This window comes from Perognathus longimembris, chromosome 26 (assembly GCF_023159225.1).
Source record: "Perognathus longimembris pacificus isolate PPM17 chromosome 26, ASM2315922v1, whole genome shotgun sequence".
Lineage (NCBI taxonomy): Eukaryota > Metazoa > Chordata > Mammalia > Rodentia > Heteromyidae > Perognathus > Perognathus longimembris.
The window spans coordinates 2,463,150-2,477,323 of NC_063186.1; the positions used below are offsets into that span (position 1 = coordinate 2,463,150).

At 40.7% G+C, this 14,174-nt stretch overlaps 1 protein-coding gene across 6 annotated transcripts in view; it reads left to right on the plus strand.

The window, feature by feature from the left end:
• Positions 1-14,174, plus strand: part of Xrn1 (5'-3' exoribonuclease 1) — a 53,008-nt gene that overhangs the window by 10,010 nt on the left and 28,824 nt on the right. For all 6 annotated transcript variants that reach the window (XM_048334945.1, XM_048334947.1, XM_048334943.1 and 3 more), the window contains exons 7-21: positions 551-638; positions 969-1,137; positions 1,976-2,043; positions 2,563-2,700; positions 3,641-3,707; positions 3,952-4,057; positions 5,637-5,726; positions 6,817-6,973; positions 7,673-7,792; positions 9,129-9,298; positions 10,286-10,406; positions 10,503-10,601; positions 11,297-11,400; positions 12,039-12,170; positions 13,847-14,009. In XM_048334945.1, the coding sequence (XP_048190902.1) occupies positions 551-638; positions 969-1,137; positions 1,976-2,043; positions 2,563-2,700; positions 3,641-3,707; positions 3,952-4,057; positions 5,637-5,726; positions 6,817-6,973; positions 7,673-7,792; positions 9,129-9,298; positions 10,286-10,406; positions 10,503-10,601; positions 11,297-11,400; positions 12,039-12,170; positions 13,847-14,009 (1,792 nt within the window). The remainder of the gene's footprint in view (positions 1-550; positions 639-968; positions 1,138-1,975; positions 2,044-2,562; positions 2,701-3,640; positions 3,708-3,951; positions 4,058-5,636; positions 5,727-6,816; positions 6,974-7,672; positions 7,793-9,128; positions 9,299-10,285; positions 10,407-10,502; positions 10,602-11,296; positions 11,401-12,038; positions 12,171-13,846; positions 14,010-14,174) is intronic.

Genomic DNA, 14,174 nt, shown 5'->3' on the forward strand with positions numbered 1-14,174 from the left:
AAAACAAATAAATATATTTTCCCTTCTGTGTGCTTTCTGAGTAGCCTTAAGAGCCCTGGACTGCCTTCTTCCATGCCTTATTTGTTATCGAAGGCTTCTGGGTTCTGACAGTCCTTCCACAAAATGGCACAATGAAGGGCTGGGGATATAGCCTAGTGGCAAGAGTGCTTGCCTCAGATACACGAGGCCCTAGGTTCGATTCCCCAGCACCACATGTACAGAAAACGGCCAGAAGCGGCGCTGTGGCTCAAGTGGCAGAGTGCTAGCCTTGAGCGGGAAGAAGCCAGGGACAGTGCTCAGGCCCTGAGTCCAAGGCCCAGGACTGGCCAAAAAAAAAAAAAAAAAAAAAAATGGCACAATAAAAAACAGTTATTTTCAACTTTATCATATTTCGTCTGCTGCAATTGCATTTTATCCTTGTGTTATCCTGCAACTCAAAAACTGTAAAACTTAAGTATCTCTTAATGAGACTTTTGATTTAAGCTCTACTGCATTTTAAAAATCGGGCCTTCCAATATTGTCCGCTTTTTGATCGTCTTACTGATTACAGGGTATGTGCGCCAGAAGAAACCACATTTCACCTCCTACACTTGTCTCTGATGAGAGAATATATTGACTATGAGTTCTCAGTATTAAAAGTAAGTATTAGCCAGGTACCAATGACTCACACCTGTAATCCTAGCTACTCAGGAGGCTAAGATCTGAGGATCACGGTTCAAAGCCAGCCCAGGCAGAAAGGTCCATGAGACTCTTATCTCCACTTAGCTACCAGAAAACCTAAGTGGCGCTGTAGCTCAAGTGGTAGAGCGCTAGCCTTGAGCTGAAGAGCTCAGGGACAACGCCCAGGGCCAGAGTTCAAGCCCCACAACCAACAGAAAAAAAAAAAAAAAGTATTAATATAACTATGGGCCAAAGTTTGTGTGCACAAATTTCCACTAAATTTTATTTTGCTCTCCATTTACTCATAGGAAAAAATCACATTTAAATATGATATTGAAAGAGTTATAGATGATTGGATTTTGATGGGATTTCTTGTTGGCAATGATTTTATCCCTCATCTACCTCATTTACATATTAATCATGATGCACTCCCTCTTCTTTATGGAACATACATTACCATTCTGCCAGAACTCGGAGGTAAGAACAATTTCATGTATACTTGAGGTAGCTACTTTAGTTTAATACCATTGGACCCTAGAAATGTCACTTTACTGCCTGCATGGCTAGAGCCTTAGGGGTTTCTTTTAGTCTCAGGTGCTGAGCACTGAAGTTGTCATTCAGTGCTTCCCAAGAAGAGATAGAGTGACCAGCGATAAGCAACCTCACATCCCGACAGTCTGTGTCTCTAATCCCTAAGGAGGCCAGCAGAGCTCCTGGTTTCACTGTGCTCCCTTCATGTCGAATAGTAGAAATTCACTTGTTCTGAATAAATGCACATCAGAACAATTGTTAGGAAGAAAAATGTTTTCAGTTGAAGTGGAAAATTGACAGCAATAGTGTCACTGACTAAAGCAGAGAACTGAAGTGGCAAGACTGCGGTTTGATCTTGTTTGAAATGGGGCTTCACAGTATCATCATCCTGGCTGGCCTGCAGCACGCAACCCTCCTGCTGCCCCTGCCACCAGGAGCTGCACAGCCACACCGGCCTTCTCCTTTCCTTAAGTTAGCAAATCAAATGCAATCATCTGCTTGGGTGCCAGGGCCTACTTAGTAATCGTTCCCAAACGTTGGGAATGTGCTAGGATTGTGATGCAAATGCGGGGTTTCCTATATTTCCCTTCAGTCCTTGTATGTTGTCCATTACAGAAACATAGAGCTCATCGAAACGGGGGCTGGTTTTTCTAGCCGGACTGTAGAGTTATAGCCCAAACCCAAGTGGTTCTCTAATGGAACCATTTGTGGAACAAATTTTTTAGGATTGCTCATGAAAAAATAATGTCAGCTTATGTACAAATTTAGGTTTTGTTTCTTTTAGGTTATATTAATGAAAATGGGCATCTCAATTTACCTCGGTTTGAGAAATACTTAGTGAAACTATCAGACGTAAGTAACTGTAAGTTGTTTTCCTGTCCCAGAATAGCTATAAATGGTTAGTAACCAACTATGTAATACCAAAAGAAAAGTGTTTTAGAAGTCTATTCAAACTGCTCATTGTGTTTAAGTTCATCTAAACTGATTTCATTTTTATTTGCTTTTCATCATTATTTTTATTTTTTTATTTTTTTGACCAGTCCTGGGCCTTGGACTCAGGGCCTGAGCACTGTCCCTGGCTTCTTTTTGCTCAAGGCTAGCACTCTGCCACTTGATCCAGAGCGCCTCTTCTGGCCTTCAGGAATCGAACCCAGGCTTCATGTACATGAGGCAAGCATTCTTGCCACTAGACCATATTCCCAGCCCCTCATCAACTTTTAGAGGAAAAGATGAAATCACCATGTGTACAAAAAAGTAACATTGTTCGATTTCCTATGCCTCATAAAACAATCAGTGTTAAAAGCGTGGCTTCGATTCTTCCATACATACCTGAGTCATTTTAAAATTAAATATTTAAATATTTCTCCGCAGTTTGATCGAGAACACTTCAGTGAAGTTTTCGTGGACCTGAAGTGGTTCGAAAGCAAAGTTGGTAACAAGTACCTCAATGAAGCAGCAGGCATTGCGGCTGAAGAAGCCAAAAACTATAAGGAAAAGAAAAAATCAAAGGTATCCAGTTTATTTTAGATGTCCTTTCTGTTTTTTAGCTCCTAAGGTATAATGATATTCCTGGTTTCTCAATTACCCTTTTTTTTTTTTTTTTGGCCAGTCCTGGGCCTTGGACTCAGGGCCTGAGCACTGTCCCTGGCTTCTTCCCGCTCAAGGCTAGCACTCCGCCACTTGAGCCACAGCGCCGCTTCTGGCCGTTTTCTGTATATGTGGTGCTGGGGAATCGAACCTAGGGCCTCGTGTATCCGAGGCAGGCACTCTTGCCACTAGGCTATATCCCCAGCCCTCTCAATTACCCTTTATGGTTTCTGAAGTTGCTTCATTTTAGTGCCTGTGTGTGCGTGTGCGTGTGTGTGCGTGCATACATGTGTGTGCCAGTAGTTGAACTCAGGGCCCCCCACTCTTGCCCGCCCACTTCAGCCCTCCCTTTATTTCTGGCTTTTGCAGGTTAATTGGAGATGAGAGTCTCTCATATTTGTCTGCCTTGGCTAGCTTTGAACCTCATTCCTCAGATCCCAGACTCCTGAGTAGCTAGAATTACAGCCCCTGGGAAAATCAATTACTTTCAAATACGTAATTTTGAAAGGAATAGATCAAAGGGTTAGTTTTTTAAATATGGCTATTTATATCTTTTAATATTTTGAGACATTACTCCAGTGTTCTTTTCCCTGGAGATGATTTATATGTATAATTATCACAGTAATATTTAATAAACATTATTTGCTTAAAAATGGTAGAATTGATTAAAATATATTAGTGCCCTGCAAAACATTTTTTAAGCTCTCAAGAGCCGGCACCAGTTGCTCACACCTTTAATCCTAGCTACTCAGGAGGCTACTGAGATCTGAGGATTACAGTTGAAAGCCAGCCTGGGCAGGAAAGTCAATAAGACTCTTTTCTCAGTTACTATTCATTTTGTGATGATATATAATTCTTACAGGGCCAGGAAAATTCTCTGTGCTGGGCTGCTTTAGACAAAAATGAAAGCCAAGTGGTAGCTTCTAAGGGTGAGTACAAACTATGTGTTTTAATATGTTATTATGTTGACAGAATTACTGTTTTATCTTTTCTTTATTGGTACTGATTAGTACTTTTATTAGTACTTGATTAGTACTGATAACATTGATTGGACATATTTCTGTAATAGCTTTTAAGTATCTAGTTTGGTTAAGCATTTATCAAAGCATTAGATGATATTTGTAGTGATATTAGATGATATTGTCGGTCACTGTTTTTCTGACTTTTTCACAGATAATTTAGAAGATGAAACCGAAGATGATGATCTATTTGAAACTGAATTTAGACAATATAAAAGAACATATTACATGACAAAGATGGGAGTTGATGTAGTCTCTGAGTACGTATTTGCCAGTCCTTTTACTTTACAGTAGACAACGTTAGATGATTGCAATTCTTCAGAAAAGAAAACATAATTTTGAGGAAGTGCTAGCTGAAAAGGAGTTTTGGGCGTCAGAGTTTTTCCCATATTTTTATTACCATCAATTAGATACACAGAGGGCTTCACTTGATCTGCTCACTTGCTCACGGCTAGCACTCAACACTTGAGGCACGCCAGCAGCCCTGGTTGGTGCTGTGTTGTTGTTGTTGTTGTTGTTGTTTTTGTCAAGATGACGTATAGAGGAGTTACAGTTACATACTTAAGGTAGTGAGTACATTTCTTGTCATATTTGTTACTCCCTCATTTTTTTCCCACCTTCCCTTCTTCCTTCAACACCCCCCTTTCATCTTTTTTTTTTAACCTTCCCAGTGATGGACATGGTCCTTCTAGTCTACAGTGCTTATGAACTCTATGAACATTAGCTATAAAACAGTTTCTTCCAGGTCAGGTGATGTGTACATTTCTTTCTTTTTGCTTGGTGTCATCTGTTTCCTCTTTTTCTCCCATTTCTTCCCTCCCCCTGCTGCCCCTGAGTTGCTTAGTTTGCTTTCATCAATGTCCATTGCAGCTGTAGGGCCCCCTCTATGTTTTTTTTTTCACCCGCTTTTCACTCATTCTGTGCCCTCCTCCCATCTTCCCTCAGCTGTGCACGTGTATACACCATATGTGAGGTAAAGAATATAGAGTCCTCTAAAAACTGTAAGAAAAATTAGGAAGGGGTCCTTTGTTTCCTTACCTTTGGAGTTCTTTTCAGACTGTATGTTATTGTGAGTACATATCGAGTAGTGCTTGGGTCTTACTATTTGGTGCTTTTCTCTCCTTTTTTTAGGTCTTACTGTGTATTGGTATCTTGGTTCTTTGCTTTGTCATGTCTCTTTGCAATTTGATTCTAACACTCAAATACATCAGGGAGACCATGCACTGTTTGTCTCTCTGTTCTTGGCTTGTCTCACTCAACATGCTTTGTTCTAATCCTGTCCATTTCCCTGCAAATGCCATTATCCTATCATTTCTAATGGCGGTATAGAATCCCATTGTGTACAGGCACCATGTTTTTTGGATCCATGCGTCTGTAGTGGGGCATCTGGGCTGCGCCCGTATCTTCGCTATTGTGAACAGGGCAGCGATGAGCTTGGTGGCGCAGGTGTGCTGGATCCTGTTGCCCGGGGTAGATGTCTAAGAGTGGTAGGGCTGGGTCATAGGGTATGTCTATGTTTAGTTCTTTTGAGGAGCCTCCAGACCACTCTCCAGAGTGGGTGTACTACCTCACCAGCAGTACAGTAGGGTTCCTCTTTCTCCACATCCCCTCCCAACAGAACAGCAGCCACCACCTTACGCCTAGGTTTACTCTTTGATTGTTCATTTAGAAAAACTCTAATGCAAACCTGTCATTTAGTGATATAGAATTTTTCTATTTTATTATCTTCTAATTTTCCAGTGGCTTCTTCACTGTTTAAATAAACATATGTACAGATAAAATGTGCTGTCTGCAGATGCTTTAAAGACACTGCCTAATAAAATGTTCCTTTCTGTTTAGCGACTTTCTGGCTGCCCAGGCTGCATGTTATGTTCAGGCAATCCAGTGGATTTTGCACTACTACTACCATGGAGTTCAATCGTGGAGCTGGTAAGGACAGCCCTGTCTTTTATAGTGGTCTCTTCTGCTAGAAGCCCATTTAGGTGTCTCTGGATTTTGTTTCCTCTCACCTAAGTAATACCAGAAATATAGGTAACCACTTCTTATAAATTTTTTTCTTTTTGTGCTGGTCCTGGGATTGAACTCAGGGCCTGGGTGCTGTCCCTTAGCTTCTTTAGCTCATGGCTAGCAGTCTGCAAACAGCTTGAGCCACAGTGCCACTTTCAGCTTTTCTGAATACTTTATTGGAGGTAGGAATCTCAAGGACTTTCCTGCCTGGGCTGGCTTTGAAGCAAGATCCCCAGATCTCAGCCCCCTGAATAGCTAGGATGATAGGTATGAACTGCCAGCACCCACCCTAACTAATTGCTTCTTAAATAAAATACTTAGGGCTGGGAGTACCCCACTTCATAATTAATATCATAATGTTTCATATTTTATTCCATTCCTCAGCCATATGTGCCTCACAGCAATTTTCAAAAATAATATCTTGGGCTGGGAACATGGCCTAGTGATAGAGTGCTTGACTCATATACATGAAGCCCTGGGTTCGATTCCTCAGCACCACATAGATAGAAAAAGCTGGAAGTGACTGCTGTGGCTCAAGTGGTAGAGTGCTAGCCTTGAGCAAAAAGAAGCCAGGGACAGTGCTCAGACCCCACAACACACACACACCTGCAAACATTAAGTAAGTACTTGTTGGGGCTGGGAATATGGCCTAGTGGCACGAGTGTTTGCCTCGTACACATGAAGCCCTGGGTTCGATTCCCCAGTACCACATATGTAGAAAACGGCCAGAAGTGGCGCTGTGGCTCAAGTGGCAGAGTGCTAGCCTTGAGCAAAAAGAAGCCAGGGACAGTGCTCAGGCCCTGAGTCCAAGGCCCAGGACTGGCAAAAAAAAAAAAAAAAAAAAAAAGAAAGTACTTGTTGCCATCACAGTACCCAAACCTTTCAGCACTTCTGATATCTTACATTCAGAAGTTAGAATTATGGGTAATACTTGATTTTTCTTTAAAATTATTTTTATGTATCATTTGAAAATGAAGTTTCTGGGTTGTTTAGCACTCATTTTGTTTTATAGGTATTACCCATACCATTATGCACCTTTTCTGTCTGATATCCGCAACATCAGTGCACTCAAAATCCACTTTGAACTTGGAAAACCATTCAAGCCATTTGAGCAGCTACTTGCGGTCCTTCCAGCAGCTAGCAAAAGTCTGCTTCCTACATGCTACCAGGTGGGTTATACAATTGAATTTCTATGCCTCTTTTTTTTTTTTGGCCAGTCCTGGGCCTTGGACTCAGGGCCTGAGCACCGTCCCTGGCTTCTTCCCGCTCAAGGCTAGCACTCTGCCACTTGAGCCACAGCGCCGCTTCTGGCCGTTTTCTGTATATGTGGTGCTGGGGAATCGAACCTAGGGCCTCGTGTATCCGAGGCAGGCACTCTTGCCACTAGGCTATATCCCCAGCCCTCTATGCCTCTTTTGATATTAAAGAGCTCCTTGTCCAAACCTAGAAACAATTGTACCCAGATTTAAGGGACTATTCTTTAACAAATCCCTTCAAAATTAGTTTGCAAACAAACTGTAAAGCATTCAGAGCTGGCTATCTTCATTTTTTAGCACCTGTAAGCATGTCTTTAAATTGCCTGTGCACGGAAGAAAGTCAGCTAAAATAGGTCAGGTCAGAAATATGTCCACACATTTAAAGATTGAGTTTGAGGCTAGCCTGAGCTACATAGTGAAGACCCTGTCTCAAGAAACAGGGAAAAAATATTCTTTTAGTTGGAAATCAAAACATACCAGGTAAATTACAATGTATCTAACATAGAAACATTTAGTTTTCTTAGAAATTTAAATGTAACATGAGAAAAATATAAATTGTAATTTAATAAAAATGTTAGCAGTTTTATATTTCAATTCTATTTGTTTTCACAGCACTTGATGACTAATGAAGACTCACCAATTATAGAATATTACCCCCCTGATTTTAAAACTGATCTAAATGGAAAACAACAGGAATGGGAAGCTGTGGTTTTAATACCTTTCATTGATGAGGTCAGTGCATGAAATAATTTTATATTGCTTGCTTGCTCAGGGCCTGTGCTTGTTAGTGTACTACCGAGCACCACTTCTAGCCCTTTTTGCACTGGTTATTTTGAGGTAAGAGTCTCTCTTTGGCCTGGTCCTGCATCTAGACCTCAGTCCTCCAGTTTCTTGCTTCCTGGTGTAGCTGAGATGAGAGGCATGTGCTACAACACATTGCATTCTTGCTTTCGATGGACTCTTGTGAGCTGTTTTGCCTTTGCTAGCTTGAAATCATGTTCCTTTTGATCTCAGCATCCCACATAGGTGGATTTGGATGAGGAGTTTTTATAAACTTCTTATCTATATTGGCCTCAAAGGGTGATCCTTCAAATCTTGGCCTCCTGGGGATCTTACCTCTAGCTACCAAAAAGCCAGAAGTAGAGCTGTGGCTCAAGTGGTAGAGTGCCCATCTTGAGAGGAAAAAAAAACAAGCAAGAATGCACGGCTCAGAGCAAGAAACCAAGCCCTAGTTCCAGTATAGGAAAAAGAAGTGATATGATAACACTGTCCAAGAAATTTATTAGTCCCATATTTCTTTTTACTATTCATGCATTATTCTGTATGAACACTGACATTTTGTTCTTTTTAAACGTGTACGTATTTAATGTGCTTAACACTTGTGTAATATATTTATCTATAATTGAAATTCTGATTGCAGTTATGTTAAATGTGTAAGTAAATTTGAAAAGATGGACATTGCTCTACTACTGCAGAATTTGTCGTGTGACAAATGCTGTATGAATTATAATTATGGTAGATTTGTTTTAAAGGGTTTTTTTGCTTTTGTTTTTGCCAGTCCTGGAGCTTGAACCCCGAGTCTGAGTGTATCCCTGAGCTTTTGTGCTCAGGGCTAGTGCTCTTACCACTTGAGTCACAGCTCCACTTCTGGCTTTTTGTGGTTCATTGGAGATAAAAAGTCTCATGGACTTTCCTTCCTGCCCAATCTGGCTTCAAACTGCGATCCTCAGATCTCAACCTCCTGAGTAGCTAGGATGACAGGTGGGAGCCACCAAGGTTTGGCTTCATTTTAAAGTTGTATTCTCTGCTCTGTGTCTGCATGGTAGTGGCTGCTGTTGGAATCATTGCTTCAGAGGCATGTGCAGAGGCAGCAGTATTCCAGGGACTTTAGAAACAATAAGGAATATATCTCCTTTTCATGTGATAAAATGAAAGAGTTTTAGTAGTTAATATTTCTCCTTTTAAGAATCTCTGCGGAAGTAGAGATTATGTATGTGAAGAGAAAATAGTTATTCTGTATGTTGAGGTTGCAGGATTTTTATACTTTTAATTCTTCATTCATATTCAGAAGCGGTTATTAGAAGCCATGGAAACATGTAACCACTCCCTCAAGAAGGAAGAGAGGAAAAGAAACCAACACAGCGAATGTCTAATGTGTTGGTATGATAAAGACACAGAGTTCACCTATTCCTCTCCATGGCCAGAAAAGTTCCCTGACATAGAGCGATGTTGTACAAGGTAACTTTCGACAGCAAAAGAACCTCCTCAAGTTCTAAGTGTAGAAGGATCAGCAGATAGTGTTTGGTGGAGTCAGTTGACATCACGAGCTGGGTGTGGTAGCTTGAGTTATTACCCAGCTATACAGGGGGCTGAGGGTGTAGGATCATCTGATCCCATTTACTCAAGACCAGTTGGGGCAATATAGCTCAGACTGGTCTCAAAATTTTAAAAAAAAAGTTTAAGCTGGGCATTAGTGGCTCACTTCTGCAATCTTAGTTACCAAGGAGGCCAAGATCTGAGGATCATGCATTGAAGGCAACCCAGGCAGAAACATCCATGAGACCTACCTCCATTTTACCACAAAAAAAGCTGGAAGTGAAGCTGTGGCTCAAGTAGTTGAGTGCCAGTCTTGAGCAGAAAAGCTAAGGGATAGAGCCAGGTTTGTTTTGTTTTTTTTTTTTGGCCAGTCCTGGGTTGTGAACTCAGGGCCTGAGCACTGTCCCTGGCTTCTTTTTTGCTCAAGGCTAGCACTCTGCCACCTGAGCCACAGCGCCGCTTCTGGCCATTTTCTGTATATGTGGTGCTGAGGAATCGAACCCAGGGCCTCATATATACGAGGCAAGCACTCTTGCCACTAGGCCATATTCCCAGCCCAAGAGCCAGGTTTTGAGCCATAGGCACCTGGATATTTTGCTTGTTTAAGACAAGAATTGTTGCTCTGGCCTAGCCTAGACCTCTCTATGTAGCCCAGGCTCACTTTGAACCGTTGGTCCATCTACATGTATCTTCTTAGTATTGGGATCGCAGACATGCACTGGTTGGAATGCCTGGCTTCATTCCTCTCCCTGAAAGCAAGGATAGGAAATGAAGCTGCTGTGGCTTGAGTGATAGAGAGCCTTGAGTGAAAATGCTCAGGGACAGCACCCAGGCCCCGAGTTCAAGCCCCACAACTTACCAAAAGAAAAAGTCTGCAATTTTGAATTAAACATTTGATTTATTTCCTAGGTATGAAATCATATCTTTAGATGCTTGGCGTATAGACATAAACAAGAACAAAATAACCAATGTTGACCAGAAGGCATTGTATTTCTGTGGATTCCCTACTCTGAAACACATCAAACATAAAGTCAGTGGCTATTTAAGTCAGAATGTTTTCCCTTTATTAAATGTGAAGAGGTTATGGAGAAAGAATTAAAATTAAATTCTTTGAATTCTTTTAAAGTTTTTCTTGAAGAAAAGTGGTGTTCAGGTATTTCAGCAAAGCAGTCGTGGAGAAAACATGATGTTGGAAATCTTTGTTGATGCAGAATCAGATGAGCCTGTGAGTACTTCGCCATTCATTTATTGTGTGTTTTGGGTGTGTAAAGTTGTGTCTACCAAGGTGTTCAACAGAGGCATAAATGTATAAGTGCTGTAACTCCAGCTCACAGAAATATTTATTAATAATGATGAAGTGAAAGGTGAATGAAAACGTATGCTTCAACCTAATTTTCTGCCTCAAAATTGTTCTCTAACTTGTATGTAGAAATTGAATGGAGTAATGGCTTCTTTTTAAAATTTCAATTTTTATTGAAGCTACTCTTTTCTTATCCAGCAGTTGACAGTTTGCAAAAGCTTGTGTATATAATTTTTTTTATCTTGAACATTATAAGGGAGACAGTTACTTCTGAAGGAACAAAGCAAGCACAAACTTGGACCTGTGTTCTCTGTTAAATGTTTTTGTTATTCTTGCCACAGAGTGAAGTGACATCCTTTTTCTTAGTGTTTGAAATAGAGTATATGAAACCAAATACATTTCCTCTGACCTTATCACTTTTCTTTCTTATCAGAACAGAAATAAGCAAGATAGTACCACTCTAACTAGGGCAGTCTCAGATGTTGTGTGTGAATTGAATTTTGTAGTATCCAGTTTATGACTTTCAATGCATCCAGTTTATAACTTCAGAAACTTAAATACAGAATGGGAAAGTTTGCCTGGACCTAAAACATGAATGACTTCTCTGCTTTTGCTTTAAGAGTATAGAAAATGTAGCTTCATCGGTGCTTGGAAAGTCTGTCTTTGTTAATTGGCCCCACCTTGAAGAAGCTAGAGTTGTGGCTGTATCAGATGGCGAAATTAAGTAAGACTCAATTTCTAATTTCTCTAAATTAAATTTGCTTTGCTATTTGATGACTGATTCATTTTTTTTTTAAACTGGTGAAATTGTTGTAAGAATATCTGTAGCCGAGCACCAGTGGCTCACGCCTGTAATCCTGGCTATTCAAGAGGCTGAGGTCTGAGGATCACGGTTCAAAGCCAGCCTGAGCAGGAAAGCTTGTGAAATTCTTATTTCCAGTGAACTACCAGGAAACCAGAATTGGCGCTGTGGCTCAAAGTGGTAGAGTGCCACCCTTGAGCAAAAGAGCTCAGGGACAGAACCCAGGCCTCAAGTTCAAGCACCACGACCAAAAGGGGGGAAAAAGAGAATATTACTCTACATTTAACTATTTATATTTTACATAAAATGAAAGTTCTCTAACCACAACACTTAGAAGTTCACTAGTCAGTTTATTACATGCACCTTGAGATATTTTAGATGCATATATTCTTTCATTTTTCTTTTTTTTTTTTTGCTTAGTTTGGAAATTCTATATCCATATTTATTATTTAGCAAATATATTTTTGTTTCTGATCAGATTTTTTTTGAAGTCACACTGCTAGAACTCTTAATTAAAACAAAAAAATAGGAATTATATGATTTTTATTTTAATTGTTAAGGTTTTACTTGGAAGAACCTCCAGGAACGCAGAAGGTTTATTTGGGAAGAACTCCTCCACCATCTAAAGTTGTTCATCTTGGAGATAAAGAACAGTCTAACTGGACTAAAGAAGTACAAGGCATTTCAGACCAGTGAGTGTCATGCAAAGAATTGGGCTTGGTGTAGCAATACACACGGTAATCTCTGTACTATATAGCAAACAAAAATAAATACCCCAGAACTAGCATTCTTTTTTTTTGTTTGTTTGTTTTTTTTTTTTTTTTGGCCAGTCCTGGGCCTTAGACTCAGGGCCTGAGCACTGTCCCTGGCTTCTTCCCGCTCAAGGCTAGCACTCTGCCACTTGAGCCACAGCGCCGCTTCTGGCCGTTTTCTATATATGTGGTGCTGGGGAATCGAACCTAGGGCCTCGTGTATCCGAGGCAGGCACTCTTGCCACTAGGCTATATCCCCAGCCCCAGAACTAGCATTCTTTTATGTTCTCATTCTCTAACTTACTTTCTGTTGGACACAATAGTTACTGTGAATACTGACTGCATCCTCATCCTCGTTCTAAGGTATTGTGTTCTAGTTTAAAGTAACATCTATGGGGCTGGGAATGTGGCTTAGTGATAGAGCGCTTTCCTAGCATGCATGAAGCCCTGGGTTCAATTCCTCAGTATCACATACACAGAAAAAGCCAGAAGTAGTGCCATGGCTCAAGTGGTAGAGTGCTAGCGTTGAGCAAAAGAAGCTCATGGCAGTGACCAGGCCCTTAGTTCAAGCCCAGGACTGGCAAAAATAAATAAATAAAATGACTCCTTCAGAGGAACAGTGTTAGCCTTGTTCAGCTCGTCACTGAAATGCCTCATAAAGACCAGGTCATAGTTTGTTAGGCTGTTGTATTTTCCAGTGTCTCATTACCAGTATTCAGTTCTACCATGGTAAATAAGTAAGGAAACCTATTTAAAAGAACAAGAGGCAGTCTGGATTTGGCCAGTGTGGCTGTGGTTGGCAGATACCTGTGTTAGACTGCAAAGGCCGAGTGAATGGATGCAGTCTGCTTTCTGTCTGGGGAAGGACCTATTCTGGATGCTTCATATGAATATGATTGCCTGGGTCTGGCCATCTGTGTCTGATTTCTCTCACTCGGCGTGTTTTTGAAGTTCATACCCAATATAACATGTATAAGACCCTATTCCTTCTTAGGGTTCCCATTCCACTGTATAGATGCACCACATTTTGTTGTATTCCAGTGGTTTCTACTTTTTGACTGTTAGGAATAGTGCTGTGAACATTGATTTGTCAGTATTTGTTTGGGATCATATACTTAGACGTAGTTGCTGGGTTACTCTGCTCAGCTGTTCGGGGAACTGCCTCTTTCCACAACAGTGTCCCATTCTGCATGCCCTTCAGAAGTGTGCAGCTGCTACCACTTCTCCACATCCACCCCAGTACTTGTTTTCCCTGTCTTAGGATTACACCCATCCCGGGGGGTGGGAGACATAGGAGTTTTGTTGAAGTTTTTTTGATGGCACTGAGATTTGAACTCGTTTGTGGAGCAAGTGCTCTCCAACTTGAGCAGCACCTCCAGCCCAACAGAATTTGTTGTAGCTGTGATTTTTTTTCCTTTCACCATAGAGACAGTAGGAGAGTATCTGCAACCTAAAATAGTATAGAAAGTCTTAATTAGGTATACAGAGCTGCCTGCATATTTCTTTAAAGTTTACTCAAATGTTTGATTATGTGTTGGCAATTTGGATAATGACTAGTATTCTAGACTATATATGCATTCATATATAACTGTTTTCACTTTCGTTATTTCTCTTAGATACCTGAGAAGAAAAGGAATAATAATAAATGAAACATTTGCCCTTGTATATGCTCAGTTACTTACAGGCCGTAAATATCAAGTAAATCAAAATGGTGAAGTTCGTCTAGAAAAACAATGGTCAAAACAAGTTCTTCCTTTTGTTTATCAAACTCTTGTAAAGGTGAGTCTCAGATCTGTCTATGTACATCAGCATGCATTGTATGAAACACTGTCACATTTCTATTTACACGTGGAGCCTATTGCAGCGCTGTGTGATCAGGAGGCTGAAGTCTCAGAAACACAGGTCAAAGCCAGCCTGAGCAGGGAAGTCCATGAACCATCAGAA